This window comes from Sus scrofa, chromosome 6, assembly GCF_054392235.1.
Source record: "Sus scrofa isolate SSC_HxYL_T2T_F1_AM1 chromosome 6, Sscrofa_HxYL_maternal_Yorkshire_Landrace_v2.0, whole genome shotgun sequence".
NCBI classification, from domain to species: domain Eukaryota; kingdom Metazoa; phylum Chordata; class Mammalia; order Artiodactyla; family Suidae; genus Sus; species Sus scrofa.
The window spans coordinates 79,695,103-79,719,957 of record NC_139388.1 but is presented as its reverse complement, the minus strand read 5'-3'; the positions used below and the strand labels follow the sequence as shown (position 1 = coordinate 79,719,957).

General features: G+C 58.9%; 3 protein-coding genes across 32 annotated transcripts in view; 2 read left to right on the top strand and 1 right to left on the bottom strand.

Annotated features, from left to right (window-relative positions):
• Positions 1–2,040, top strand: part of FAM131C (family with sequence similarity 131 member C) — a 301,322-nt gene extending 299,282 nt beyond the window's left edge. For all 4 annotated transcript variants that reach the window (XM_084962994.1, XM_021095411.2, XM_021095409.2 and 1 more), the window contains 2 exons: positions 146–256; positions 1,113–2,040. In XM_084962994.1, the coding sequence (XP_084819120.1) occupies positions 146–256; positions 1,113–1,396 (395 nt within the window). In that variant the 3' untranslated portion in view covers positions 1,397–2,040. The remainder of the gene's footprint in view (positions 1–145; positions 257–1,112) is intronic.
• Positions 2,041–2,766: 726 nt separating this feature from the next.
• CLCNK (chloride voltage-gated channel K) lies at positions 2,767–16,537 on the bottom strand. Of its 27 annotated transcripts, none has more exons than XM_084962969.1 (20): positions 16,448–16,537; positions 15,749–15,855; positions 14,931–15,138; positions 14,027–14,155; positions 13,281–13,420; positions 12,844–12,921; positions 12,664–12,742; positions 12,070–12,195; positions 11,625–11,709; positions 11,421–11,522; positions 10,724–10,808; positions 10,267–10,440; positions 9,498–9,567; positions 9,220–9,330; positions 8,672–8,885; positions 7,667–7,800; positions 5,177–5,265; positions 4,936–5,019; positions 3,586–3,697; positions 2,767–3,228 (listed from the first exon to the last, which is right to left on the bottom strand). In XM_084962969.1, exons 3-20 carry the CDS (start codon positions 14,998–15,000, stop codon positions 3,137–3,139), a joined length of 1,974 nt encoding a protein of 657 aa, XP_084819095.1. In that variant the 5' UTR covers positions 15,001–15,138; positions 15,749–15,855; positions 16,448–16,537; the 3' UTR covers positions 2,767–3,136. The 27 variants fall into 27 exon arrangements, with proteins under 27 accessions (XP_084819095.1, XP_084819097.1, XP_020951062.1 ...); XM_084962971.1 differs by having other exon boundaries at positions 3,586–3,672; XM_021095403.2 differs by having other exon boundaries at positions 14,931–15,059.
• Positions 16,538–20,520: 3,983 nt separating this feature from the next.
• HSPB7 (heat shock protein family B (small) member 7) lies at positions 20,521–23,932 on the top strand. The gene is made up of 3 exons (NM_001243388.1): positions 20,521–20,820; positions 21,344–21,477; positions 23,084–23,932. Exons 1-3 carry the CDS (start codon positions 20,625–20,627, stop codon positions 23,261–23,263), a joined length of 510 nt encoding a protein of 169 aa, NP_001230317.1. The 5' UTR covers positions 20,521–20,624; the 3' UTR covers positions 23,264–23,932.
• Positions 23,933–24,855: the final 923 nt, after the last annotated feature.

The following is a 24,855-nucleotide window of genomic DNA, read 5'->3' as shown; positions in this document are numbered from 1 at the left end:
GGCATTGGTGGGCACTCTGATCCTCTGGACGAGGATGGGCAGCTCCAAGAGGCAGCATCTGGTGCCAGCCTGTCCTGGCACCTGAGGCCACCTCCCCCCTCACACCTTGCCCGTGGCCCCACTGAGCAGGGTCTGTCCCCCACAGGGGTTGCCGAGCAGTTTGCCATCACGGAGGCCACGCTGAGCGCCTGGTCCTCGCTGGACGATGAGGAGCTGAACCCGGAGAACAGCCCCCAGGACGTGGTCCAGCTTCAGGGTACAGTCTGGGGCGGGGCAGGCATGGGGGGGTTGTTGCAGCAAAGCAGGGGCTTCCTGCAGCAGAGTGAGGGGGCGCTGCCTGCCTGTTCTGACACCAGATGCCCCAGGGCTCAGGCAGGCCCTTCCTTCTCTCAGCCTTAGTTTCTTTATCTGAAAAAGGGGGCTGGTGATTCTTGCCCCACCCAGGGCCAAAGAACTGCCAGGAGCATAAAGGAGAGAATAATAATGAGAGAAAGAGAGAAGGTGACCTGAGTGCTTAAGTGGAATAACCTGAATAACACAGGTTATCCCATTTCACCCTTTCTACAACTTTAGGAAGCAGACGCTGTAACTATTTTACAAATAGAGGGGCTCACTCACTTCAGATGACACAGCTAGAGGCATCGGAGCCAGGACCTGAACCTTAACACCAAGCACAGCCAACCACCTTTCTAGAACCTCAGGTTCCTACTGAGGGCTTCAGGGAGCCTGGGTCCTGGGTGGAGCCTGCATCCCCGCGAGATCTCATTTGATCTTCCCTCTAACAGTGATGGCAGGGAGGGGAAAGGAGGCCCCAGGAAGAGCACTGGTTGTCCCAATTCTGAGTACAGAGGAATGTGAGGCCAGGCAGGCTGGCTCCAGAGACAGCTTTTAATGCTCTGCTCACTGCCACCTCCACCCCTGTCACCCCTTGGGAGAAACGGGGGCTCAGAGAGGTTCTGCGACCTGCCCAAGGTCACACAGCTTGGCAGGAACAAAGCGAGATGTAGAGGCAGGTCTTCGGCCCCGTGCCTTCGCTCACACCCCAGGAGAGGGTGAGGGGCAGGGTCGTCCAAACCCCACTCCTCACGCCCACCCCTTTGGTGCTTTTTCAGACCTGGAGAGCATCTACCTGCAGGACAGTCTTCTGAGTGTCCCCTCGCAGGATGACAGTCTTCTGGCCTTCTCCTCCTCTGGTCTCTCCCCCGATGGCTGGCCCTCACCTGAAGAGCCCCCCATCACAGCTGTGGGCCCGCAGCCCCCCAGTCCTGAACAGCAGCACAGGCAGCGGCTGCCGGGGGCCCCGGGACCCGAGGGTGGGGCCCACTTGCAGGGCTCCCTCCCCTCAGTGGACAGTGGCTCCCTCTCGGAGGAAGAGGACGAGGTGTTCTATAACTGAGGTGGGGACCAGAGCCTGCTGGCACCGTGACCTGGCCTGGTGGGCAGCCCAGGTGTATCCGGACACCGGGGTCTGGCTGTGCATCTCTAGACCCCTCAGGGCAGGCCCAGGGTGGGTGCAGCGGGGCTGGGGGCCAGCATTCCTTGTGGACCACTCCGTGCCTCCGTGGCCCTGTCCCTCGCAGTGGGAGCCATCATCCCCTTCTCCCTCTTTATGTGGCTCAGGAGGGCACCCCCCTCTGCAGAGTTTCTGCCATCAGCGAGCTCAAGAGCTCTCAGTGGACACCGGGGCAAGCCGCCCAGAGGAGCCAATAGCCAGACTCCCAGGAAGACAGACACAGAAGGGCCTGCGAGACCTGCTGGGAGTGGGGCCCGGGGACCCTGCCTTGAGCCCAGGGCTCAGTCCTTCCCCCTCTCCCCCTGAGCTTCTGCCCCCATCAGAGGGGGACTGCCTCTTCTGGTAGCTAACGTCTGCCCCTTAGCGCTCTTCATGGGGATTCTGTGTCTGGAGTGTCTGTAGGTCCCTCACTCTCTGAACCCGCTCCCTGGTGCCCTCCTCCCCCTCCTCGCTCTCCCCTGCCATCTCCCTGATGCCATCTCCCTGAAGGTCGTCTGAAGACATTAAAGTGGTGGATTCACCCTGGATGAACTTGGGTTGGTCTCTGCTGGGAAAGGCATGTCCTCAGGCCCCTGGTGGGGGGAACTCTAGAAGGACTTTGGAGAGGCTCCTAACCCCCAACACACAGACAGCTGGTCAACCTGCTGCCAGCAGCCAGGAGAGTCCCCATGAAAGATGCCCAAGGCACTGTGGACTCTCCAAGGAGCCACACACCTGGTCAGCTCTGGCTCAGCCAAGGAAAAAGTTAAGGCTAGAGTGAAGGTAACTGGGCCACAGGGTCCTGCTTAGATGTGAAGACAAGAGTCTCCTGGTGGGAGAGTTCCCACTGTAGCTCAGAGGGTTAAGAACCCAACTCTATCTCTCTAATGATTCCGGTTCAATCCCTGGCCTCCTTCAATGGGTTAAGGGTTCAGTGTTGCAAGCTACAGCATAGGTCTCAGATGCAGTTTGGTTCTGGCATTGCTGTGGCTGTGGCCTAGGCCAACAGCTGCAGCTCTGATTCGACCCCTAGCTTGGGAGCCTCCATATGCCACAGGTGCAGCTGTAAAAAGAAAAAAAAAAAAAAGATCCGCTGGGGAACCTGCTTTTTTCCCTGCAAGGAGGGTGGCCATGAGGAACAGTGGGACATCAGGGGCCCAGCCTGCAGTGCCCACATGACCACTAGGAGGCCCCAAGAGCTCACTCAGGGCCAGTGCAGAGTAGGCGCTAAGGTGCCAAGTCCCTTAGAGCTGAGATGAGGAACAAACTGGGACTCTGGGAATCAACTTTATTCTTTTTTTCCTCAGGAGCCTCTGGTTGGGAGTCATACAAGCCCCAGAGAGCACCTGTGCCTGCCCTTGGCGACAGCATATACCAATCTCTGCATTCATGAATCTGAGGAACTTGCCTTGAACACCCAGCATGTACTGGTTTTCCGCTGTCTTGCATTCTGAGCTCTGTCCAGGGTGGGATATGCTCTTCAAGGCATGTAGCACTTGTCCCAGCAAAGATGGGACACGGTGACTACGGGGCCCTCTTCAGTGCTGGGTCAGCTGCCTGCTTCGCCAGGGAGTTGAGCAGGGCTGGGATGGGGCGGGGTGTTGTGATGCAGGGAGAGAGGCAAGGGTCTCTGCCCAGTCTCCTTCACCAGGGCAGCGGGGGGTCCCATATCATCTTGCCAGGCCAGCTTACTTTGGGGCCGGAGGGTTTGTTAGGCTGGAAATCACTTTCTCCAACTAGAACAGAGAAAGAGGGATTATCTGGACAGAGATGTAGAAAAGAGTGAAAGTGAAGGCTCCAGGGGAGTTTGACTCCCCTAAGGGTTGATTCTGGAGTGAATTTTAGAGCTGGTGCCTCCCTATTGCACAAATGGGAACACTGAGGCCCAGAGAAGGGTAGTGCCGGCCACTAGCCACAAAATAAGGTAGGGATAATTGGGCCCAGTGGCTGACCACCCTGGGCCAGGAAATAGGGCTCATCAGAATCCCACGAGGCCCCTCCAGTTTTGGATGGGAGGATATCAGTGCCCCCCACCTCCCCAGCCTGCTTGAGCATGGCTCCTCCCCTTTGCTCCACCCTCGAGACCCTGGTACCTCCACCCAAGACACGAAGCCCACAGCTCGGCCCCGAGATGTCACGAAGAGGGACTGAAGGTTCAACAGCTCGAAGAGGTTGTGTGCCTGGAGGAGGGGTGTTTAGGAAACACTGGGGGACAGATGGCACCCACCTCACCCCTCTGACTTCATTTTCTCCCTAGCTGGGAGCTTTGAGCAGAGGGGAAGACCCTGGCCAGGCTCTGTCCCAGTGGTGCCCATCCCGTTGTTTCTGAGCCTGGGAGAGCTGGACAGCTGTGACGGTGGGAGACAAAAGACCTAGGCCTGCAATCTCCAATACCACCACTAGGGGTCCCCAGAATCCACACAAGGGACTAGTGGAAAGACCAGGTTATTCAGCCTCATTCAGCATCATCCTCGGACGGGCACAGAGGGACTGGAGCCAGAAGTAGGTCCCCAACCTGCTTCTCTCCCTCCATGACCCCGTGTACCAGCTTCTGTGCTTGCAGGGGGGAGAGAATCAGCATTCATTGTGATTAATTTGCTCAAGATCACACAGGCAAAGTGCAGTGGACCTGAAATTGAAATCCATGTGTGCCTTCATGCAGACAAACTTTTTGTTTGTTTTTAAACCTGCAGCATATGGAAGTTCCTGGGCTAGGGGTTGAATTGGAGCTGAAGCTGCAGGCCTATGCCACAGCCATAGCAACAACAACCAGAATCAGCAGCATCTGTGACGTGTCCCAGATCAATGCCAGATCCTTAGCCCACTGAGAGAAGCCAGGGATTGAACCCACATCATCACCAACACTATGTCAGATTCTTAATCTGGTGAGCCACAATGGGCATTCCACAAAGACATACTTTTTTTTTTTGTCTTTCTAGGGCTGCCCCCACAACACATGGAGGTTCCCAGGCTAGGGGTCGAATCGGAGCTGGAGCTCCTGGCCTACACCACAGCCACAGCAACACCAGATCCAAGCTGCGTCTGAGATCTACACCACAGCTCCCAGCAACACCAGATCCTTAACGCGCTGAGGGAGGTCAGGGATTGAACCTGTGTCCTCATGGATGCTAGTCTGATTCATTTCTGCTATGCCATGACGGGAACTCCCCACAAAGACATACTTTTAGCCCCTGTATCTCTCCACCCAGACTTTTCCCTCCCTCTTCCCTAGTTTCCCCATCACCCAACAACCCTGAGACTGAGGGACCAGAGAGGGCAGGAACCGTTTTGCCCATCCCACAGGAGAGGAAGCAGACACAGGAGGAAGAGAGAGCCGCAAGGCAGGTGGAGGAAGCTGGAGCCAACTCTCCCCACGTTTCCCTCAGGCTCCTCCCTCTACCCCAGGGTCCCTATCTTCCCAAAGCTTGGATTTCCCCCATTACCTGGTGCAGGGAGGTCTCCGGGGACAGCTTCAGGGTCACTGGCTCCGTGGGGCAGCCCACAGCCAAGATGTCCTGGAGACACCGCTGGAGGTGGGGGAAAGGCCATGGGGGTCCGGGCCAGCCTCCCCCTTCCGCGGGCTGCCCCCTCTCAAACCTCAGCTCCCACAGGCGATAAGCTGGCCACTCCTCGTACAGCCCTCTGACGCCCCGCCCCCTTCCCATGCCCCATGTGCGCACTCACCTGCTGTCCTGGAGCCCAGGAGGGTGGCTCAGCCTGCAGTGCCTGTATCAGGTGCGCCCTTCGCACGGTGCCCACCAGGATCTGAGACTCTGGACAAGTGGTGGGGGGGAGAGCCTCATTATGCAAAAGGAAATTCAGTTTACTGGGCGTTGATGATGTGCCACGGACTGTGCTGGGTGTTCTTATGGGACTTTCAGGAACCTACAGCAGCTTATGGGTCAGGAAGTATTATCACCCATTTTCCAGAAAAGGAAACAGGATCTGAGGCACAGAGAGGTTAGTTGTCTTGCCCAAGGTCACTCAGCTTCTGACCTGGAGGAGTGGAAGCTGAGGGAAGCTGGGTAAGGCTGCCAGGGGACAGGGAGGTCACTGGCTCCGTGGGGCAGCCCACAGCCAAGATGTCCTGGAGACACCACTGGAGGTGGGGGAAAGGCCCACCTGCACACCCTGTGACGCCCTTTGGGGCAGGGCCTCATGCCAGGAACAGGTTGGGGACACCTGCATGAAGATGTCTGTGGCTGGGCTCTCCCCTCATTTCCTATAAGGAGTTCTGCATCTTGGCTCCACCAGTGAAGACATGAACGCGGAAGGCCCCCGTGTTCTGAGGTCCTCCTGTCTTTGCTGGGGCCTTGGCAAGCTTCACTTCAGGCTGTCACTGGAGTTTGCAGGTATTTGGTTTTGAGGGACAGCCTGAGAGTTTTGCTTCTTCTCCAATAAAATAAAAACTTTACAGGAGTTCTCACTGGGGCTCAGTGGTAACAAACTCAACTAGCATCCATGAGGATTCAGGTTCAATCCCTGAACTCACTCAATGGGTTAAGGATCCAGCGTTGCTGTGAGCTGTGGTGTAGGTCACAGACATGGCTCGAATTGGGCGTTGCTGTGGCTGTGGTATAGGCCAGCAGCTACAGCTCTGATTAGATCCCTATCCTGGGAAATCCCATATTCTGCGGGTGCAGCCCTAAAAAGCCAAAAAAAAAAAAAAAAGGAGTTCCTGTCATGGTGCAGTGGAAACAATCTGATTAGGAACCATGAGGTTATGGGTTCGATCCCTGGTCTCACTCAGTAGGTTGAGGATCTGGTGTTGTCATGAGCTGTGGTGTAGGTCGCAGACATGGCTCAGATCCTGAGTTGCTGTGGCTCTGGCATGGCTAGTGACTACAGCTCCGATTGGACCCCTAGCCTGGGAAACTCCATATGCCTCTGGTGCAGCCCTAAAAAGAAAAAAAAAAAAGCTTTACAACTAGACATACAAATGCTTCCCCTTTAAGAAAAGGGGGAGAGTTTCCACTGTGGCACAATGAGTTAAGGATCGGCGTTGCTGAAGCTGTTGCAAAGGTCACAGTTTCTTGAGGGGTCATCCATGTGCATGTATTTTCAAATGAGATATTTGAGGTGTTCTATGAGATAATGTTACAGGTGTCCCAATTTGGATGGGGAGAAGGGCTTGGCATTTGGGATGAGAACCTCTGACAACTATATTCCCTATTTTCCAGATGAGGCAACTGCAATTTATAAGAGCTTAAGGGCTTTATGGTTCTGCTGCTCATAAACAGCTTTATGCCTCTTGGGGTACATATGGGGATGACCCATACGGTTGTGCAGGTTGCTGTGTAAGAGATTTGCCCAAAGGACAAGAGGGGACCAAAACCCAGCTGTGCTTTGCTTGCCAGGTATGCACCTTGTTTCATTTGCGCAAAGGGGACATATGGGCTGACCATGGCTCTGAGTGGACATGGCTGTCCCCTTCCCACCCCGAGCTTATCTTTCCCACTCATACTGTACTTCTTCTAGAGGGAAAGGAGGCTCTAGCTAGGTCTTCCCCAAAGATTCAGCTTATGTGTCTTTTAACGAGGGCCTCCATTCTGAGACACCCTAGTAGGGTTCCCGTTATCCCACCCCCTCTCCCAGGCACACCAGGCCTGATTTCTAGAATTCATGGAGTGCTTTACAAGCCTCCTCTCACACCATTGAGACATGTCAAACACCCCAAGGTAGGGTGGTTTGTTTTGTTTTTTGGGTCTTTTAGGGTTTTTTTTTTAGGGCCACACTTGCAGCATATGGAAGTTCCCAGACTAAGGGTTGAATCGGAGCTGTAGCTGCCAGCCTACACCACAGCCACAGCCACTCAGGATCTGAGCCATGTCTTCAACCTACACCACAGCCCACGGCAATGCCGGATCGTTAACCCACTGAGCAAGGCCAGGGATTGAACCCGCAACCTCATGGTTCCTAGTCGGATTCATTAACCACTGAGCCACGAGGGGAACTCCTCCAGGGTGGTTCTTATCTCTACCAGTGAGGAAACTGAGGCCTAGAGAGGGGAAGTGACTTGCCCAAGGTCACACAGTGGCAGCGCCTGGATTTGGATGCTGGTGCCCCACAGGCCCAACGCCCTGCTTGCCCTCTCCTGGGCCTGACCCTCCCTGGTCCCAGGGCGAGATAGCAGGAATCCCCCTCCCCAGTCACGCGTCCCCCTCCTGCGGGCACCTGTGCTCTCCACCAGGGGGTACTCAGCCGTGTCTGTGGACGTCACGACCTTGACCACCTCCTCCTGTGGTGTGTCCTTGGCCAGCGTGGTGATGGCACCATTCATGAAGTGCTCCACGATTACCTGGTGAGAGCTGAAGGCACAGGGATGCTCCCATCAGATTCCGCACCAGGGCTTTATCCAAACCCCAGGACGAGGCAGGGGTACCCAGGGGAAGTTTGTCAGTCCTCCAGTGTGGGCAGGGACTGAGAGAGTCCTTGGATGAACAAATCCTAGCGCCCCAAGGTGGGATGGAACCCGCAGACCAGCTCCTCCATGACCTGGCTCTGAATTCTCAGCCCCTAATCCCCTGCCCGTGCCCCAGCCCCCCAACCTCCCCAGACCAGCTCCACTTTGGTCTATTTTATCCAGAAGCCATCTCTGGAGAATTTCATTTGAAGAAAAGTTTCATGGAAAAAAGGGAAGAAAAAAAAAGCTTTAAAGTCTGAAAATCACGAATAAGCACCCCCATTTAACAGACGGGGAAGCTGAGTCTTGAGAAAGTGGCAGTTTGCACATGTCTGGAGCTGGGCCTTGGACCCAGGACCCTCAGAGCCTCTTGGTTTTGCCTCTCTGGGGACAGGGGCTGCTTTGGCCCCTGTCTCAAAGTTCGTTTCCATTCTAGTAGGCCAGTCCCCTCCTCTACCTCCCAACACCCCAGAGAAACAGCAAAGCAGGAGTGGGAGAGGGGTGGGGACCTCTCAGAGCTGGTTCTGACTCTGTGTGACCTGGAACCAACAAATGGGCGATATCTGTCCTCCAGTTGTGAAGACAGATGGATGACCAGTAAGACACTGAGGCTCGGGAGGCCAAGGACTCACCCAAGGTCACACGGGGAGCTGGAGTGAATGGAGGCTAGATAGAGAGCAGCTGTGGGTCAGCCCCTCCCACACCCACCCATGTCCAAGGTCAGCCCACCCGGACACCTTCACCTCGGTCAGCCAGTCCAGGTAGGCACTGCTCACCTGATGTTTCGGCCCCGGATCCATGGAAGGTACGGCAGCTTCTTGACAATAATGGTGCCATCATAGAAGGAGGGCTGGCAGCTCTGGGCAATGGCATTGGCCATCAGCACTGCCATCAGCACAGGCAGGGCGTGCACAATCTGGCCAGTCAGCTCGAAGGCCAGCAATGCCGTGGAGATGGTGTGGGTCACAGCCCCCGAGAAAGCTGCAGCCCCTGCAGGGGCAGAACCAGGGAGAGGGGCTCAGGCCAGGGGACAGCTTCATGCAAAGGGCAAGGCCACAGTTTAAGGTGGGAATTATTCAGAGGCCACAGGTTAACCATTGTTGGAAGTTCCTGGATGCCTGGGCTTGGTAAGGGGGAGGGGGCATCAGGGACAAGGCAGGAGCTAGAAAGGGTAAGGGGGACTTAAGGGGAGGGGCTCCGGGTGGGGTGGGGCTCACTGGGAGGCTAATGACCTCCCTATGCCCTACAGAACTACTGGCTGATTCTCCAGGTCCAGCCCAGCCCCATAGCGTCTGCCCACCTGGTGGGAACCCGGTCTACTCACCTGCCAGGGCATAACCCCCAGGCATGATGGGGTTGGTGACCCCTCCAGCTATGATGCCCTCTGGGAAGGCAACAGAGAGGGCCTCTCCTATGAGGCGCCCGATGGCAGCTCCTGCCACAGACTTAGGGTGAGGACAGGAAGCTGGGCTGACCAGGTCCCCATAGCCCTCTGTCATGGGGGACCAACTTCAGTACCACCCTGGGATAGGGGGTAGACCAGGAGCCATGGCCCTGTCCCAGTAACCCTGAACCTCTCAGATCTCAAGACCCCAGACTCACCGAAGATAAATATGGGCATGAAGTACCCGGCAGGAATGGGGATTGTGGTGGCCAGAATCAGCATCCAGAACTGTGGGTGGTGGGAACCCAGAGCACGGAAGTTAGAGGCAGCCAGACAAGAGTGGGCAAGAAAGGGATGGGACAGGGGACAGGAGGGTTCCCAGGGAGAAGGAGGGTGTCCGGGCACATGCCCATTCCATCTGGTGGGAGGGAAGGCATGACCTGGGGAAGGAACCTCACCTTAACAAAGTGCCTATTGTGTGCCTGGCACCGTGCCTGGGACTTTCCTTTCTTCCCTCTCAACCTACCTTGGATGTAGGCACAGTAACTACCCCATTTTATCTTTTTGTTGTTGTGGTCTGTTTGGGGCCGCCCCCTGAGTCATATGGAAGTTCCCAGGCAAGGGGTCGAATCTGAGGTGTAGCCAGCCTACACCACAGCCACAGCAATGTGGGATCCGAGCCATATCTGCAACCTACAACACAGCTCACGGCAACACTGGATTCTTAACCCATTGAGCGAGGCCAGGGATCGAACCTGCGTCCTCATGGATGCTAGTCAGGTTCACTTCTGCTGAGCCATGACGGGAACTCCTACCCCATTTGAAAGATGAGGAAACTGAGGCTCAGAGAGAGCTGATGCAACTTGCTCAGGACCACACAGTGGCAGAGGACAGAGGCAGGTGCGACAATCCCTGGGGACATGCCCTTGCCCCACCCACGGCTGGTCTCGGCTCTGTGCACACCCCAGAGGGCCCCAAGGTGCCCACCTTCATAATCAGGAAGAAGGAGAGGGTCCCCAAAACGGTGAACGGTGGGTGGTACCATTCAAACCACAGGTTCTGGGGGTCGGGCTCTGCAGGCCAGGCTGGGGACGCGTTCCGGGTCATCAGCGCCCACGAGTTGTCGTCGAACAGTGAGTTCAGGTGCTCCCTCATGGACAGCTGGGGTGGGGCCAGGGCAGAGTTCTGCGTGAGGGCTGGGCAGCAGTTCCCTGCCACCCCCTCGCTGCCGGACCCTGCCTCAAACCCTTCCCAGCCACTTTGGGTTGCGGGGAGACCCTGGGAAGGGCTCTGCCCCTCATGCAGCTGCAAATGCCTCATTGGTAAAATGTCACAAGCCATCCCCTTATAGGTATCCTGGGCATGACGGAAGACGACGATGGTCCCAAAGTGGACAAGGACTGGGCATTCCCCCTTCCGGCCGCCCCAGCTCAGCACCCCTTACCCGAGAAGCTATGAAGCGGCCCACGCCAGGGGGGTAGGTGATGGAGGCGAGGACCAAGGCTGCCAGAGCGGAATACAGAGGCTTGCTGTGGAAGGGGGGTGGGGGAGTCAGCTCCAGGATGGGCCCTCCGCTTCCCCCACCCCAGGGAGAGGGAAGCAAGAGTGGGTCCCACCACCCTGGGGCTGACGCTGAGGCCTGAGCAGGAGGAGGAAGGACCAGAGCAGGGACGACGCGCGGCCAAGGGCCCCACACTGCTGGGGAACAAGGGGTGGAGCTGATGGGAAAGGTGGGGACAGGTGGGCTGCCCAGCCAGGCAGGTGGGGCCAGTGCAGCAGCCGGGGCAGAAGAGGGCTCTGAAATGCCAAGGCCAGGGGGCAGAGAAGATTGGGAGGTTAGGGGGCTCAGTAAAGGGGGCTGGGTGAACTGGGGGTTCAGTGAGGGGGCAGGAGGTTAGTGAGGGAGTGAGGACTCAGGAGAGGGGGCGGTTGGTAGCCCAGGAAACTGGGCACACGGAGAGGCGTGTGAGGGAGGGGATGGGAGCTCCATTAAGTGAATGTGGGTGCGGAGGTTGGGGGCTCAGTAGGAGGATGGGGATACAGTCGGGGGTGCAGCTCTCTATATAAGGCAGTTGTGGGCTCAGGAGGCTGACTCTGGGGGGGAAGGATCTCCCTGAGGGGCCCCCAGCCCCTATCCAGACCTGGTGGCCAGCAGTTTGGAGAGGAACCGATTGGTTTTAAGGAAACCGAGGAACGTTCGCTGACAGAAGAGGTAGGCACAGCTCACGATGCCACAGATGGCTCTGGGGGAGTGCAGAGGGGAGGTGAGTCCACAGCCCCCTGATCCCCTCCAGAACCAAGGGCAGCAGTTCGGGCTAGGGGAGTCCCCCGAGGCACCCACTCACCCCAGCGCCACAAAAAAGAAGATTTCTGGCAGGTCGAAGGGGACATCCACCCGGAAACTGGTCTGGTAGAGGGGGGTGATCGTCTCTGGGGAAGGAGGGGCAGGAGGGATGAGGGACCACTCTCGTACCCCAGTTAAGCCCCAGGATTCAAATGAACAGGCAGGGGTGGAGGTGGTGCCAAGTCTGCTCCAGAATCTCCTTGTCCTGGCGTTCCTGGGCCTCCCTGAGCTTGGCTGGGTCTACCTGGGCCTCCCTGGGTCTCCCTGGGTCTCCCTCCTGAACAGCTGGACCGCTTCTATCCCCAAGGCTCCCATCCCTTATGCCCGATACAGGTCAGTTCCTTTCCACATGCCTAGAAGGAGGGGGTGGAGAGGAAGAAGAGGGAAGAGAGAGGAAAAGACGGGAGGGAGAAGGGGGGCAGGAGGGAGGGCCGGGCGCGGCTCACCCTGCTCGCTGTTGAAAACCGCCAGGAGGCGGAACATGAAGGCCCCACAGGTGGCCGCGAAGAAGCCCCTCCAGTAATCCCAGACGGAGAAGTGGGAGGACATGACCTCCAGGCTGAACAGGACGCCTGGGGGCGACACTGAGCTCAGACAGCCCCCCCCCCCCCCGCATCCATCCGGGCGCCCCGACCCCGCGCGTCCTGCTCGCTTAGAGACCCAGCAGACAGGGCCACCCCTTCTCCTCCGTCGTGAGCTGAAGCGAGGGGCGGGGAGGGGAGGGCGGGCGGGCGCCACCTGCCCAGGGCACACGCCTGTGAGCGCTCTCCCCGGCCACCTCGATCCTCACAACAGCCTGTGGGATGGGGACGATCACAATTCCCATGTCACCGATGAGGAGAGGAGTTCTGAGAGCTGAACTCACCAGCCCGGGGTTACACAGGGGCGTCTGTTTAATGTAACCGCGAAGCATTGGGACCCCCACCCCCACCGCCACCCCGGGGCGGCTCTGCCCTTCCGGAAAGACTGACATTAAGGACCAAGACCGGATTAGCCCCCCTCCTCGGGACCCCGCCTGGCGGCGGGCGCGGGGGACTCACCGCTGAAGGGCGCCGAGAACACTGTGGCCACGCCCACCGCCGCCGCCGCCGCCAGCATTTCATTTTGCTTGATCTTGTTCTGGAGGGATCGGAGTTTCGGCTCAGAGCCAACCCCCGCCTTCCCCTTCGTCTCATTCCTCCAGGGTGGGGGGTGGGGCGCGGGAGGCCTGAGCCCCTTACCTCCGACTCCCCAATGGTTTTGGTGCGCACGCGGCCCAGGTAGGCAGCGATCATCACGGACAGGTGCACGAAGGGGCCCTGACAGGGGAGGTGTGGGCACAGGGCACAGGGTCACCCCTTGGGGAGATATGGAGCCCTTCCTCCCCCTCCCCCTCCTCCCTCTCCTCCCCCTCCTTCTCCTCCTCTCCCCTTCCCCCTGGGGCCCAGGGTTGGGAGGCAGAGGAAACCTCATTCAGAGACAGTGTGGCTGCCCACCCCTCACCCCATCTCCCCAGCTCACTTGTCTCACTGCTGGGGAGGTATCTTGCCTCCTCCCCATGACTGAGCCCCCCACAAAGGCAGGCATGGCCCGAGTCCCACTAACCCTGCTTTGGAGGGGTGATGGGGAAACAGCAGGCAGGGTGGGGTGGGATAGGGAGCTCTCACACTGCCCATACCACTTTGCCCAGGAAGATGGTGCTGCCTGCGGCCAGGGTGCAGGTGAGGCCCACCACCTTGGCCCCGAAGTTCTTGATATCCAGGTAGTCCTCCAAGACCACGCCCGACAGGATGGTCTTCAGCTCTGGAATTCCAGAACCTTGGCAGGGAAAGATGGTCAGGGGACAAGGGGAAGGACAAGTTCTAGATCAACCCTTCGAGCATTCCCTGAACAGGGTTTTGCAGCATGATCTTGTCAGGACCCCTAAACCCTCTGAGGTAGGATTTGTGAACCCATTTTACAGATGAGGAAGCTGAGGTTCAGAGAGGGAATGGGAATTGCCCACCTTCTTCCAGCTGGGCCTGGCAGACAGCTGTGGTGGGATGGGGGGACCTAGGAGAGAATCTCAGGCCACCTGGACACCCCTGCACCTCCCCTCTGCTAGCCTGGAGCTGAAGGCAGAGTTGGGCCCTGGGAGACACGTGCCCCTCTGTGTGCCCCTCCCTGGGGAGCCCTGGCACTGGCCCAGAGGAGCCCTCAGAAAAGGAGCAGAGCCAGCAGTGACCCAAGAGGCAAGACCTGGCCTTCTCACCGTGTGGCTTTGGGCAGATGACATGGCTCCTCTGAGCCTGGCTTCTCTGGCTGTGAAGCAGGGTCACTGCTGCCTGCGTCCCCCCTCAGGAGCCCCGGGGCATACGAAAAGGCTTTGACCCAGGGGCATACGGGGCAAGTCACACAGGCAGACGGCGTGGTGAGTGGGCTCACCTCCAGAGAAAGGCGTGATGCTCTGGGAAAAGCCCGAGGAGAAGGAGACCAGAGCCACGGGGTACACGGTCCAGGAGAGATACCGGAGTAGGTGGCTGTCCCCAATCTCCCGGTACAGCCACATGTGTGCTGGGAACAGCCTGGAGTCAGGAAGTCATCCACAGGCCCTGCAGCCCTCAAGCGCCCACTTACTGCCCAGGAGAGAGAGGCTTGGAGAGGCCCAGGGCCACCCTGTGAGTGGCAGGTTTCCAGGAGGAGGCAAGAATAGATGCTTGGATCCACCCATATCCCAGCTGTGTGACCTATTGGCGAGTGACTCAATATCTCTGTGTCTGTCAAATGGGCCAGTGATGGTACCTCCCTCCCAGAGTCATTGTGAGAAAGTGCCTCCTCAGGTGATGCCTGGTACCTAAGCAGGTCCTTGTGATGAGACCTGAGGGAGCTTCCCAGAGAAGGGCTCTTAGACCCATCCTGCCCCATGCCCCCTCTTCCAGGGAGACCTCAGGGTGGAAGGAGCCGGCTGAAGCATGGAGAAAGTTCTAGACCAGTGCCCTCCCCCAAAGATACTGAGCTGAGAGAAGGGAGGGAGGAGGAGCAGGGATGGCAGGAAGAGGTGGGCTTGGGGCTCAGAGGAACAAGGGCTCTTGGGACCCTTTGAGCTCCCACTCACTGTGCAGATGAGGAGACTGGAGCCCAGAGAGGGGCAGGAGCCTGCCCAGAGTCACACAGCCAGTCAAGAGCAAAGCCAGGACCAGACCCAGTCCTCCTCCCCACAGAGAGCCATCTCTCTCCCCACCACAATCCCGCTGCACCTGGCAGCCCACCTGGCAGCCCACCCGGCATCCCCAGAGCGTGCTCAGAAGCCCTGAGTCCAGGGCAGGCATGCATGGCAGGGAGGGGTTACCTTGGACCACACGCCCGACGGCAAAGTCCATGGTGTAGCTGATCAGGGCCATGAGCACCCCGAGGATCATCAGGAAGTACCAGTCCTCACCCACGCGGAACAGCTTCAGCTTCAGCCACTCCAGGCCAACTGGGGCAGGGGCACTGAGTCTCACCCCCGGGCCTGGTGGGGGCCTAAGCAGCACCTGTCCTGGGGGCCTGCTCAGGCTCTGGCAGGGAGACAGGGGCTGTGTGGGGCTGGGGACAGGTGCCTGAATCCAAGGAAGCAGGGACGGGGCTCTGCCTCGGGTGACCGACAGTAGGATTTGTGGCAAGTGAGCGTGGTGGCACAGCGGGTGCCAGGCCTGTTGGCCCCACCTGGAGGGGACTTTGACCTTTCTGCCCTCCCCACCCTGCCCCTTGCTGAGGTTCATAAGGAAGAATGGAGACAGTGCTTTAGAAGCTGCACTTCTTTCAGTGTCTCTGCAGGGTCCACGGCTTAGAGGACATGAGTCTAGAGACTATTGTCCCAGGACGTACGGGGCTGTCTCGGTGTCAGACCAGAAAACACCCCCAGCCTAACCCTAGCAATGCCCCAGGCACAGTGATCAGATCCGGGGGCTGCATTCCCAGAGGCAGAAGGCAGACCTGCAGCACGTCTGACCCACAGACAGGCAGATGGATCCTCTCCCTCCCTGCGGCCCAGGAGACTCTGGGCAAGTGAAGGCGGGGTAGTGGGGGAGCTCTCAGGCCCCAGGGTGGGTGGGGAGGAGGGGGGCCAGGGGAGGATGAGGTCCCAAGGGGCCTTTGACAGGGAGAGGAAGGGAATCAAGCTCTCACCTCGGATGCCTCGGCGGATGCGGGGACAAGGGCCCCAGAGCTCCTGAAGAGTCACGGGGCTCCCCGAGGAGCCCTCACGAAGCCCTACCAGCTCCTCCATCAGGTCCCTGAGGGAGCGGACAGACAGATGGACCCTTGGTGCGCTGCTCCAGGGCCCTTACTCTGCCACTGGGCCCTTCCAATAGCCACTCCCCAGAGAAGAAGGAGAGGTGGCATTTTCAAAGGGGATGTGAGTCTGGTGTGCCCTCTTTCCTGAGGGAGTGTTCCCCAGGGCATGCATGTGTGAGTTAATATTCAGGACAGTTCCTAGCTGTGCCCTCCTTGTCCCGGAGCAGATTTAATCAAGACAGGACCCCAGGCTCAGAACCCCCTTCTCCCTCCCGTGGCCACCACTCCTACCCTGCCCTGAAAGCTTGGCTGCTTCCCCTGCTCAGAACAGTCTCCTTGCCCAGGAGCATCCATGTCTCACTGGGGTCCCCATGGACCACTCTGACTCCCCCTACCCATCCCTGAGCCTCTGCCCCCTCAGCTCAAGCTACAGAGTCAGGACAACCCCAGGCCCAAGAGAGCCTATGAGGGTCAAAAGGAGGTGCTGGCTCCCTGCCCCCCAGCCTCCTGCTCCTGCCTGCCCTGGTCTGGCCTGGCCCTGGCAGGTTTCATCAAGTCCCTGGCCCAGCTCTGCACCTGGCGGCCCCTCACCTCGGTCAGTCTGCTCTGCTGTGGCCCCAACCAGCCTTCCCCGACAGAGACTCCTTTGCTGGCAGCTCAGGTGCACCTGGACAGGTGTGTGTTCCACCAATCAACATCCCGCCCCCCTCCCTCCTCCCGCCCCCCCACCCCGGGTTTACCCTGGCCATTAGGAATGTCCTTGACAAACCAACTGGAACTGCCCTGGCCAGCTGAGTGCTGCAGACCAGAGCAGCCAGGAGGGACCCGGAGCAGGGGCTCCCCCGACCCGCCACGCAGAGGGGTGTGGCACCCGGCCGAGCTGCAGGAGCGGGTACACAGGGCCTAGGAGGAGAAAGCTCAGGACCCAGCAGGATGGTGATGGGTCATGTGCAGGGGTTGAAGGTCAGAGTCCTGGCTTCTCAGAGCTGGGCATGGGAGGGGTTTGAAAAAGCAGACAAGGGAGAGGGGAGAAAGCAACAGAGCGGGAGGAAAGACTCAGAAGCGAGGGGTCTGATGTCATTAGCACACCCTTGCTCTGTGACCAGCTCTGTGATCAACGCTCTCAAATCAATGAGTGTTCATGGGAACCCGTGGGTGGTATTAGCCCATTTTAAAGAAACAGGGTCTCAGAGAGGTGTCCAGGGTCAGAGCCTAAGGGATAAAACTGAAATTACCACCCAGGTTTTTGATTCCAAAGCCCTCACACCACTCCAAAGTCCTGCCTTGATGACCCTTGGTGACCCTGCCTTGCTCTGAGGTAGGGAGGGGGTAACAAGCTGGAGCAGGGCAGGAAACTTGAGGGGATGGCTGGGAACTTAGACCAGATCCTCATGTCCAGACCCTCCAGTCTCAGAAAACTGCTTCTTAAACCCCAGCACCCAAGGGGCAGCGGCTCTGCTTGGGGCTGCCGGGTAAATGCCACAAACTGTCCCACCCCTACAGAGTGTGGGGACATGCACATTACATCTGAGACCCAGTTCATCCTCTCAGCACCCTTGTGGGTCAAGGATAGCACCACCATTTTGCAGATAATAAGTGGAGGATCAGAGAGGTACAGCCACTCATCTAAGGTCACACAGGAGAGGCCGTACCCAGACTTAGACTCTGTGGCTCTTCCTCTGCCCAGAACTCCTCCAGCTCCTGTGGCTTAATCATTCAGGGCAAGGGTTTGGGCACAAAGCAAAGGATTTGTGTCTCATGTCACTTTTAGTAGATTTGGGCAAGGGATGTGGGACAACTCCTGCCCCCCCACCTCCCCCAGCAAAGCCACCCTCCTGAAAATCATGATGGCTCTTCAATGACTTGCTAAAATACTGAGACCCTGAGCCATTCTCTGCTCCTGGAGATCAGGCTAACTCAGTTGAAAATAGTGAGAGTTGGGGTGGGGGGCTTGCTGCTCTGCCTGGATCTGGGCCCATTGTCACCACCATTACCCCAACCTTGTACAGTAGCAGGATAACTGGCCACCCTGTCGATATCCCAAACCCCAGTCTCTGGTCTGGCTCCAACTCACAGCTGGCATCAGCCAGCAGCCAGCACCACAGGTCCACACCCTCATCTCCCAGCCCCATGAGCATCAGGAAACTGGGAAGAGGGCAACAAAGGGACACGGTGCTGGTGACATGTCCCTCCTGAAGCCATTTTCCCCGCATGCCAGCCCCCAACTTCTCCCTCTTCTGCATCAAGCAGTGGAGGGTAAGGGCAGGCTGGATGCCAGAGCAGCTCTGCCACCCTCAACTGGTCCTTCACCACTCAGAGCCTCAGTTTCCTCTTCTGTCCAATAAGGGGAGCCCAAGAGCCACAGGGCGAGAGCCTATCTCTGCCACGTTCATCACAAGTCCCCCAGAGCCTAGAACAGAGCCCATAGACACGTGCTGAGTGCTGAGTGGTTTCCAAAGCCTGGCCCAGGGGCTGTTGAGTGGGGAGCTGAAGGGAGCAGATTCCTGGTCCCTTCCCAAGACCCCAAGTCAGAATCCTGGGGGGTACATGTGAAGAGTCTGTGTTTGTTCGAAATTCCTCCAGGTGACTGGGATGCCCTGGCAGGTCTGGGATTGGATCATCTTTGAAGCACCTTCTGTCCCTGGAATCTGAAGGGAAAGTCATGCACAGGGACGGGGGAATGGCCTCTTTGACCTTTCAGGGTCCCTCCCGGTCACTGAAGCCAGTGGATCCAGTGCATGTATGGGCGACGCCTTTGGGATGGGGGAGGGGAGGAATGGTGGGCGGGGGTGGGTAATGAGATCTGACGTCCAGGAGCAGTGACTCAGGCCCTCAGCATCGTGACCGTGTGTCTGCATTTAGCCACTGGCTCCTGTTTCCCTGGCGGGCGGCAGGCTTCTGGGACCCCACCCCCTCCACCACCCTCTCTCCATCTCACCTCAATGCTGGTAACTTCCTGGCAGCTCTCCTGGAAGCCCCCTTGGCCAGAATGGGTGACACAGGCCAGGCAGGAATCTCCACTGTGGGACAGACCCCTCTTGCTCCAGCTCCACCCTGGCCCCACCTCCTGGACCATCAGCTCCAGTAATTACCCCTGGAGATGGAGTTCTGTGGGAGCCAGAGAGAAGAGGGACACTCCCCCCTTCAGGGACCCCCAGCCTAATGGGGAGACAGGCAGGCCCCCGCCCCAGGGAACTGCCAGTCTGACAGGGGAGAGAGGTCACGGCAGAGGACACAGGAAAACCACGCCACACTCAGGTGCCAGGCTGGGCAAACATTGCCAGTACGTCAGACATCTGGGCAGGACCCCCTGTGTGGGCTGAAGCCATCCGAGAGGCCTCCCTGGGGGAAGAGGAACCAGAGCTGATCTGGGGAGGAAGGGCAGGATTTGGAGAGAAGAGCAGAGGCCCCAGGAACCTCCCAGAATAGCCCTCCCCCGCTTCACCCTTTTGGTCCTACATGATGTCAATCCTGGCTCCACTGGTCCGTGGGTGGGCACAGGAGGGGCTTCTCAGGGTGTTCCAGGCCAGCCAGGCTCCCTACATGAATATTCAGGTCACCCTGGCCTCCTGGAGAGTTTGGATCAAACACGTTTGTGTTCAAATCCCAGCTCTGCCCCTTACCCACGTGCAAGCCCCAGGCTCTCTGTGAGGCTCCATTTCCCTGTCTGTAAAATGGGAAGAAAGAACATCCCCTTCCCAAGAAGGGAGAGGATCAGATGAGGCCCACCTGGAGCCTGGGCCCAGCAGGCACCTCAGGAGTCACAGCTGGAACCACTGTCTTGTGGGGGCCTCCTTCCCCTCTCTCTGCTGAAGCCCTGCCCCCTGCCACCCCCCGCATCTCCCCTGAGCTGGAGGTCAAGCGGACCATTCCTAGGAATGTAAGTTTTTAGGTTGCTACCAACCTTTACAGAACTCTCTACTCTCCTCCCCTGGGTCCAGCCCAACCACCAGCCCTGCCTGAGCTTTCTCGTCTTGGGTCCGTTAATGTTTCCAGAGTCGGGGGGAGGGGGAGGGGGGGGACAATTATGGAATCTGGGTCCCCAGAGGAGCTGCCAGGGCAACAGTGGCACCTTCTCCACCCCCTCCCCCAACTCAGGGCTGTCTCCGTCCTTCCTAAGAGATGGCTGTGAACATCGCCTGTCCTGCAGGATGAACCCCTCACCTCCCACAGGGGTCCAGCAGGTGGGGGTCCTCTACGCCCCTCTGACCTCTTGACTTGCATTTCCTGTCCTCCCCAGAGTCGCAGGCTTGGGCCCCTCTGTCCTGATCACCTGCCACCCAGATCCCTCTCACCAAGGGCTAGAACTCTGGGGGAGACAGGACAGGAAAGAGAGAAAACCATGTCCTCAAGGAGCTTGCCGTCTGATGGGGGAGACAGAGACAGAAAGCCTGCACACACAAGGTCCCGGGGCAGGGGGGCAGGGGTCTGAGTGGCAAGGGAACAGCATGGGCCCCCACCTCGTTGCCCTGGGAGGCCCCCCATGCGGAGTTATCAGCCTGGAATGCTGGACTGTGAGCTCAGCCTCACAGGCAGCCTGGGCCGAACTGTCAGCAGGGCCGTCTCACTGGAGAAGATTTCCAGCTCCTCTGGGCCATGGAGAGGACTAAATTTAGCTGGTAGACAAGGGGCTGGCCCTGCGCCCAGGGACGGTCGGGCCTTATAAAGCACCGCCGGCCAGGGCCCCGCATGCTCCCCCAGAGCTGGCTGTCCGCACCCTCTCCTGTCCGCCCCTGCGCCCAGCCCGGGCCCGGCCGCCTGCCCGTGGATGAGCCACAGGACTTCCTCCACCTTCAGAGCGGAGAGAAGCTTCCATTCCTCCTCTTCTTCCTCCTCCTCCTCGTCCTCCTCGGCCTCCCACACCCTCCCGGCCCAGGACCCACCCATGGAGAAGGCCTTGAGCATGTTTTCCGAGGATTTTGGCAGCTTCATGCGGCCCCACTCAGAGCCCCTGGCCTTTCCAGGCAAGTGCTTGGGGGCGCTGTGGGGGAGGGGAGGCACACGGGGGAGGGGACACCTGCTCCAGGCCACCACCCCATGCAGCTGCGGCTGCTGAGCTGCTAGGAACAGGTGCTGCACAGCTGCAGGGCCACCAGGACAGATGTGGCCCCAGGCAGGCCTCCCAGGAAGCGCTCTGGCCTGGGGGTCAGCTAAGGTGCCAAGGGCCAAAGGCCCTGTGGCCAGGCCCTCTCTGGAGCCCCGGAGAGCTGCACGTGTTGGGGGGGCGGGCAAGGTGCATCCCCAGTCCAGGCCTGGGACGAGTGGCTATGGACAGTGTCATATACCGGTGCCGAGTAAGGCCCTTCCCCACCTTGGGAGAGGTGGCTTTCGAGAAATGAGGAGGGACGGCCAGGGCAGCTGAGGAGCCACAGTTGAGAGGGAGGTCAGGCCTGGGGGGCCGCCCCTTCCCCAAGGAGAAGGAGCCAGAAACCTTCCTCCTGGGTGCCAGCCTGCCCTGTGCTCAGCTCACAGCAGCCCTCCCCACAGCCCGCACCGGGGGGCCTGGCAACATCAAGACCCTGGGCGATGCCTACGAGTTTGCAGTGGACGTGAGTGACTTCTCACCTGAAGACATCATTGTCACCACCTCCAACAACCACATTGAGGTGCGAGCTGAGAAGGTGAGCCCGCCCCCTCCCCTAAGACTGGGGGCTCCGCACAGGTACCTTCTGTCCAGCATCCCCACTCTCATGTCCCATCCTGGGACCTTGCACCCTAACCAGTGCCCCCTAAAACTTCAGGACAAACTGGGGGCCTTGCTCCTGTAGCCACGGGGCCCCCTTTACTGCCGCTCTCTGCCTGGAGGCTTCCAGATCCTCCTTTAAATTTTATTTTATTTTTGAAGTGTAGCTGATTTACACTGTTGCATTCCCAGATCCTTTCTTCAGGAGCCCAGGGCAGCAGAAGAAGCCACAGGGGATGGGGGGCGGCGGGAGGAGGCAGAGGGTGGGGCACCTGAGGCTGGGAGGAGAGGGGAGGTGAGAGGAGGTGAGAGGTAAGAAGGGGAGGTGAGAGGAGGTGAGAAAGGGAGGTGAGAGATGAGGAGGTGAGAGGTGAGAAGAGGCAGGAGAGATGAGAAGGGGCAGTGAAAGATGAGAAGGGGAGGTGGAGTTCCCGTCGTGGCGCAGTGGTTAACGAGTCCAACTAGGAACCATGAGGTTGCGGGTTCGATCCCTGCCCTTGCTCAGTGGGTTAACGATCTGGCGTTGCCGTGAGCTGTGGTGTAGGTCTAAGATGCAGCTCAGATCCCACGTTGCTGTGGCTCAAAAAAAAAAAAAAAAAAAAGAGAGAGAGAGGGGGACGTAAGAGGAGGTGAGAGATGAGAAGGGGGGGTGAGAGGAGAGCTCTTCCCTCAGGTGTGTGGTCAGGTGGGGGGCTCACCTGGGCGGCTAGGGGGAAGGAGCTCCCCCATGGGACAGCCCTCAAGCCGTCTTCCCTCTTGGACCCCAGAATGGAGCTCAAGGCTAGGCAGCAGCCCTGCAGTTCAAGGTCACACACACTCCAAACCCCACAATTCTTCTGCCCATGGATCTCAGGGTCACTGTGTCACTAGGGCCTCTACGTCCTAACTCCCAGGAGACTTGCACCCTCGAGGAGGGTGTGGCCCTGGCTGAGGAGGGGGGCTGCCCCCAGCGGGTTAGAGCCACAGCTGCTCCTTAGAGAAGAGGGTAGGCCCAAAGCTACCCCACCGGACAGCCCAGCTTCTTTCTCCAGCATGGGAGGATGCCCTGCACCTCCATCGGGGAAGCCAGGGACTATGGGCACCAGGACCAGTGGGCAGCATGTGGCAGCCCTGCCACCCCCACCAGTGACTCAGCCGCCCCAGGCTCTTCTGGACACCATGTGCTGGCTGGGTCGTGGGGGAGGGGCTGCCAGCCCAGCCCCGGAGGTGGACACCAATGTGTCTGGGTATCCAGGAGGGCTCGGCTCTGCTCTGTGCCTTCTCCTGTCACACAGGAGCCCCAGATTCTGCCACCAAGCCTCCTCTCCTTCGGAGCTCCCCCACCAACCCCTTGCCTTTCCCCTGGGACCACTGGAGCGCCGCTGAGCATCTTTGCGCCCATCCTACCCTGGCCAGCCCCTAGGCAGGGCCTCTGCACCTAAGAGCAGAACCTCTCAGCACATGGGAGCCCAGCTGGGGTTAGACGGCGCAGCCGGGGCTGCGGCCTGTCGTGAGCAGTACAAGGGTGGGGGCCAGCCTGCCCTGACCCATCACCCCTTCCCCAGCTGGCAGCTGACGGCACCGTCATGAACACCTTTGCTCACAAGTGCCAACTGCCAGAGGATGTGGACCCCACATCGGTGACCTCGGCCCTGCGGGAGGACGGCAGCCTCACCATCCGGGCCCGGCGCCAACCACACACGGAGCACGTCCAGCAGACCTTCCGGACGGAGATCAAAATCTGAGGGCCCTCCCCTCCCCGGCCCTGCCCCCACCGCCCTCTCCTCTCCCCCACTGGGCTGCTAGAGAGGCTTTCCTGCCCCCCTTGTGACAGCTTCCGGGACATCTCAGCCTGGGTTCCAGGCCCTGACACCCCCACCCCCGCAGACCCCAGGTGGGTCATTCCCCCCACATGAGGCCCTCTGCTCCACCTGGGGCAGGCCAGGGACCCTCTCGCCTCACCTGTGGCCTCTGGATTCCAGATGTGGCCTCTTTCACTTAATCCAGAATAAAGGAATTGGGATGGAGAATGGGAGATGCCAAAAAAGCCACTTTGGGGACGGGGGCTTGGGATAGGCAGGCTCTCTGGGCATTTAATCTGCAGGACAGACAGAATCTTTGATCTGTGGAATCTCTGCAGGGCAGGGGCGGGGGGATGATGGGGCCTGGGACCCCCTCCTTGGCCAAGGGGATCAGGAGAGGCAGATTCAGTTTTCTTTCTAAACTGAACTGCCATGGGGACACCAGAAGGAGACAGCAGGATGGTCAGCTCCCCTCAGCCGCTCTACCAGCCCCGACCCAGCTGCTAGGCTGCCTGCCCACAAGGTGCCCCCTCCAGCCGGCTGTGCCAGGGCAGGGCCACGTTGTGTCTGTGTATAGCTGGGGTTTTTCCAATACAGCTGGTTCGTGATAAACTGTGTGAACCGTCTGTTACCTGCTCATGCCTCCAGGGAGGCTGGGCTGAGGGGGTGGGGCTGGGCCTTCTCCCTCCCACCCAGGGGACCTGGGCTCCCCAGGCTGCCTCCACTGCAGACAGGTCACCCAGCAGAGGGAGCCTGGATAGGCCTTTGGGTCCTTAAGGTGGGACCCCAGCTTCTTGCCAACCTTCCCTTGAGGCCATTTGCCTCTCTCATCCTTTTCTATCCTTAATCTGCGAATCTATAGGCACGCGCGAACACACACACACACACACACACACTTAACCTTGTTCTTCAAATACTAAGTATTACCAGTGGTCGAAGCCCAATTTGGACCATTCTAAAATCAGATTTACCCTCTCGAATTTTAACACTGAGTGTCCGAGCAGCTGAGTGCCCAGCTGATGGCTGGATTTGAACCCACGGTGTCAGAAGCTGCTCTCAAACCACCCCTGCCCCCTCTGGGCAGTGAGGAGTAGTTCCCCTCATTCTGCCTCTTTTGGCCTGTGCACTCTGCCCCCACCCCTTCCTGCTCAACAATGCACAGATTGCCGTAGAGTCCCCAGCCCAGCTCCCTCCTAGGCCCCAGTCCAGGGTAAGGACCTCCAGTCAGCCTTCATTCTGGGCAGCCTGGCTGCCTCCAGGGACCCTGGCTCAGCCACAGACAGAAGCAGAGGTGAGGAGGAAGGGATGATTGACAGTCAGTCAGGGGCCCCGGAACAAAGTGGCAAGGCCAGCCTCAGCCCTCCGCTCCTCTTGGGTCATTGTTCTGTAAGGTGGCCTCTCACCCCTGCCATTTTGGGACCCTTAGGGGACAAGTGGGGGGTGGGTGGAGAAGGGTCAGGGGAGGGTCCTGGGATTGTACCCTGCACACGAAATATAATAGACAACAGAACTTGGACTTTGGGAGATCACCTGCC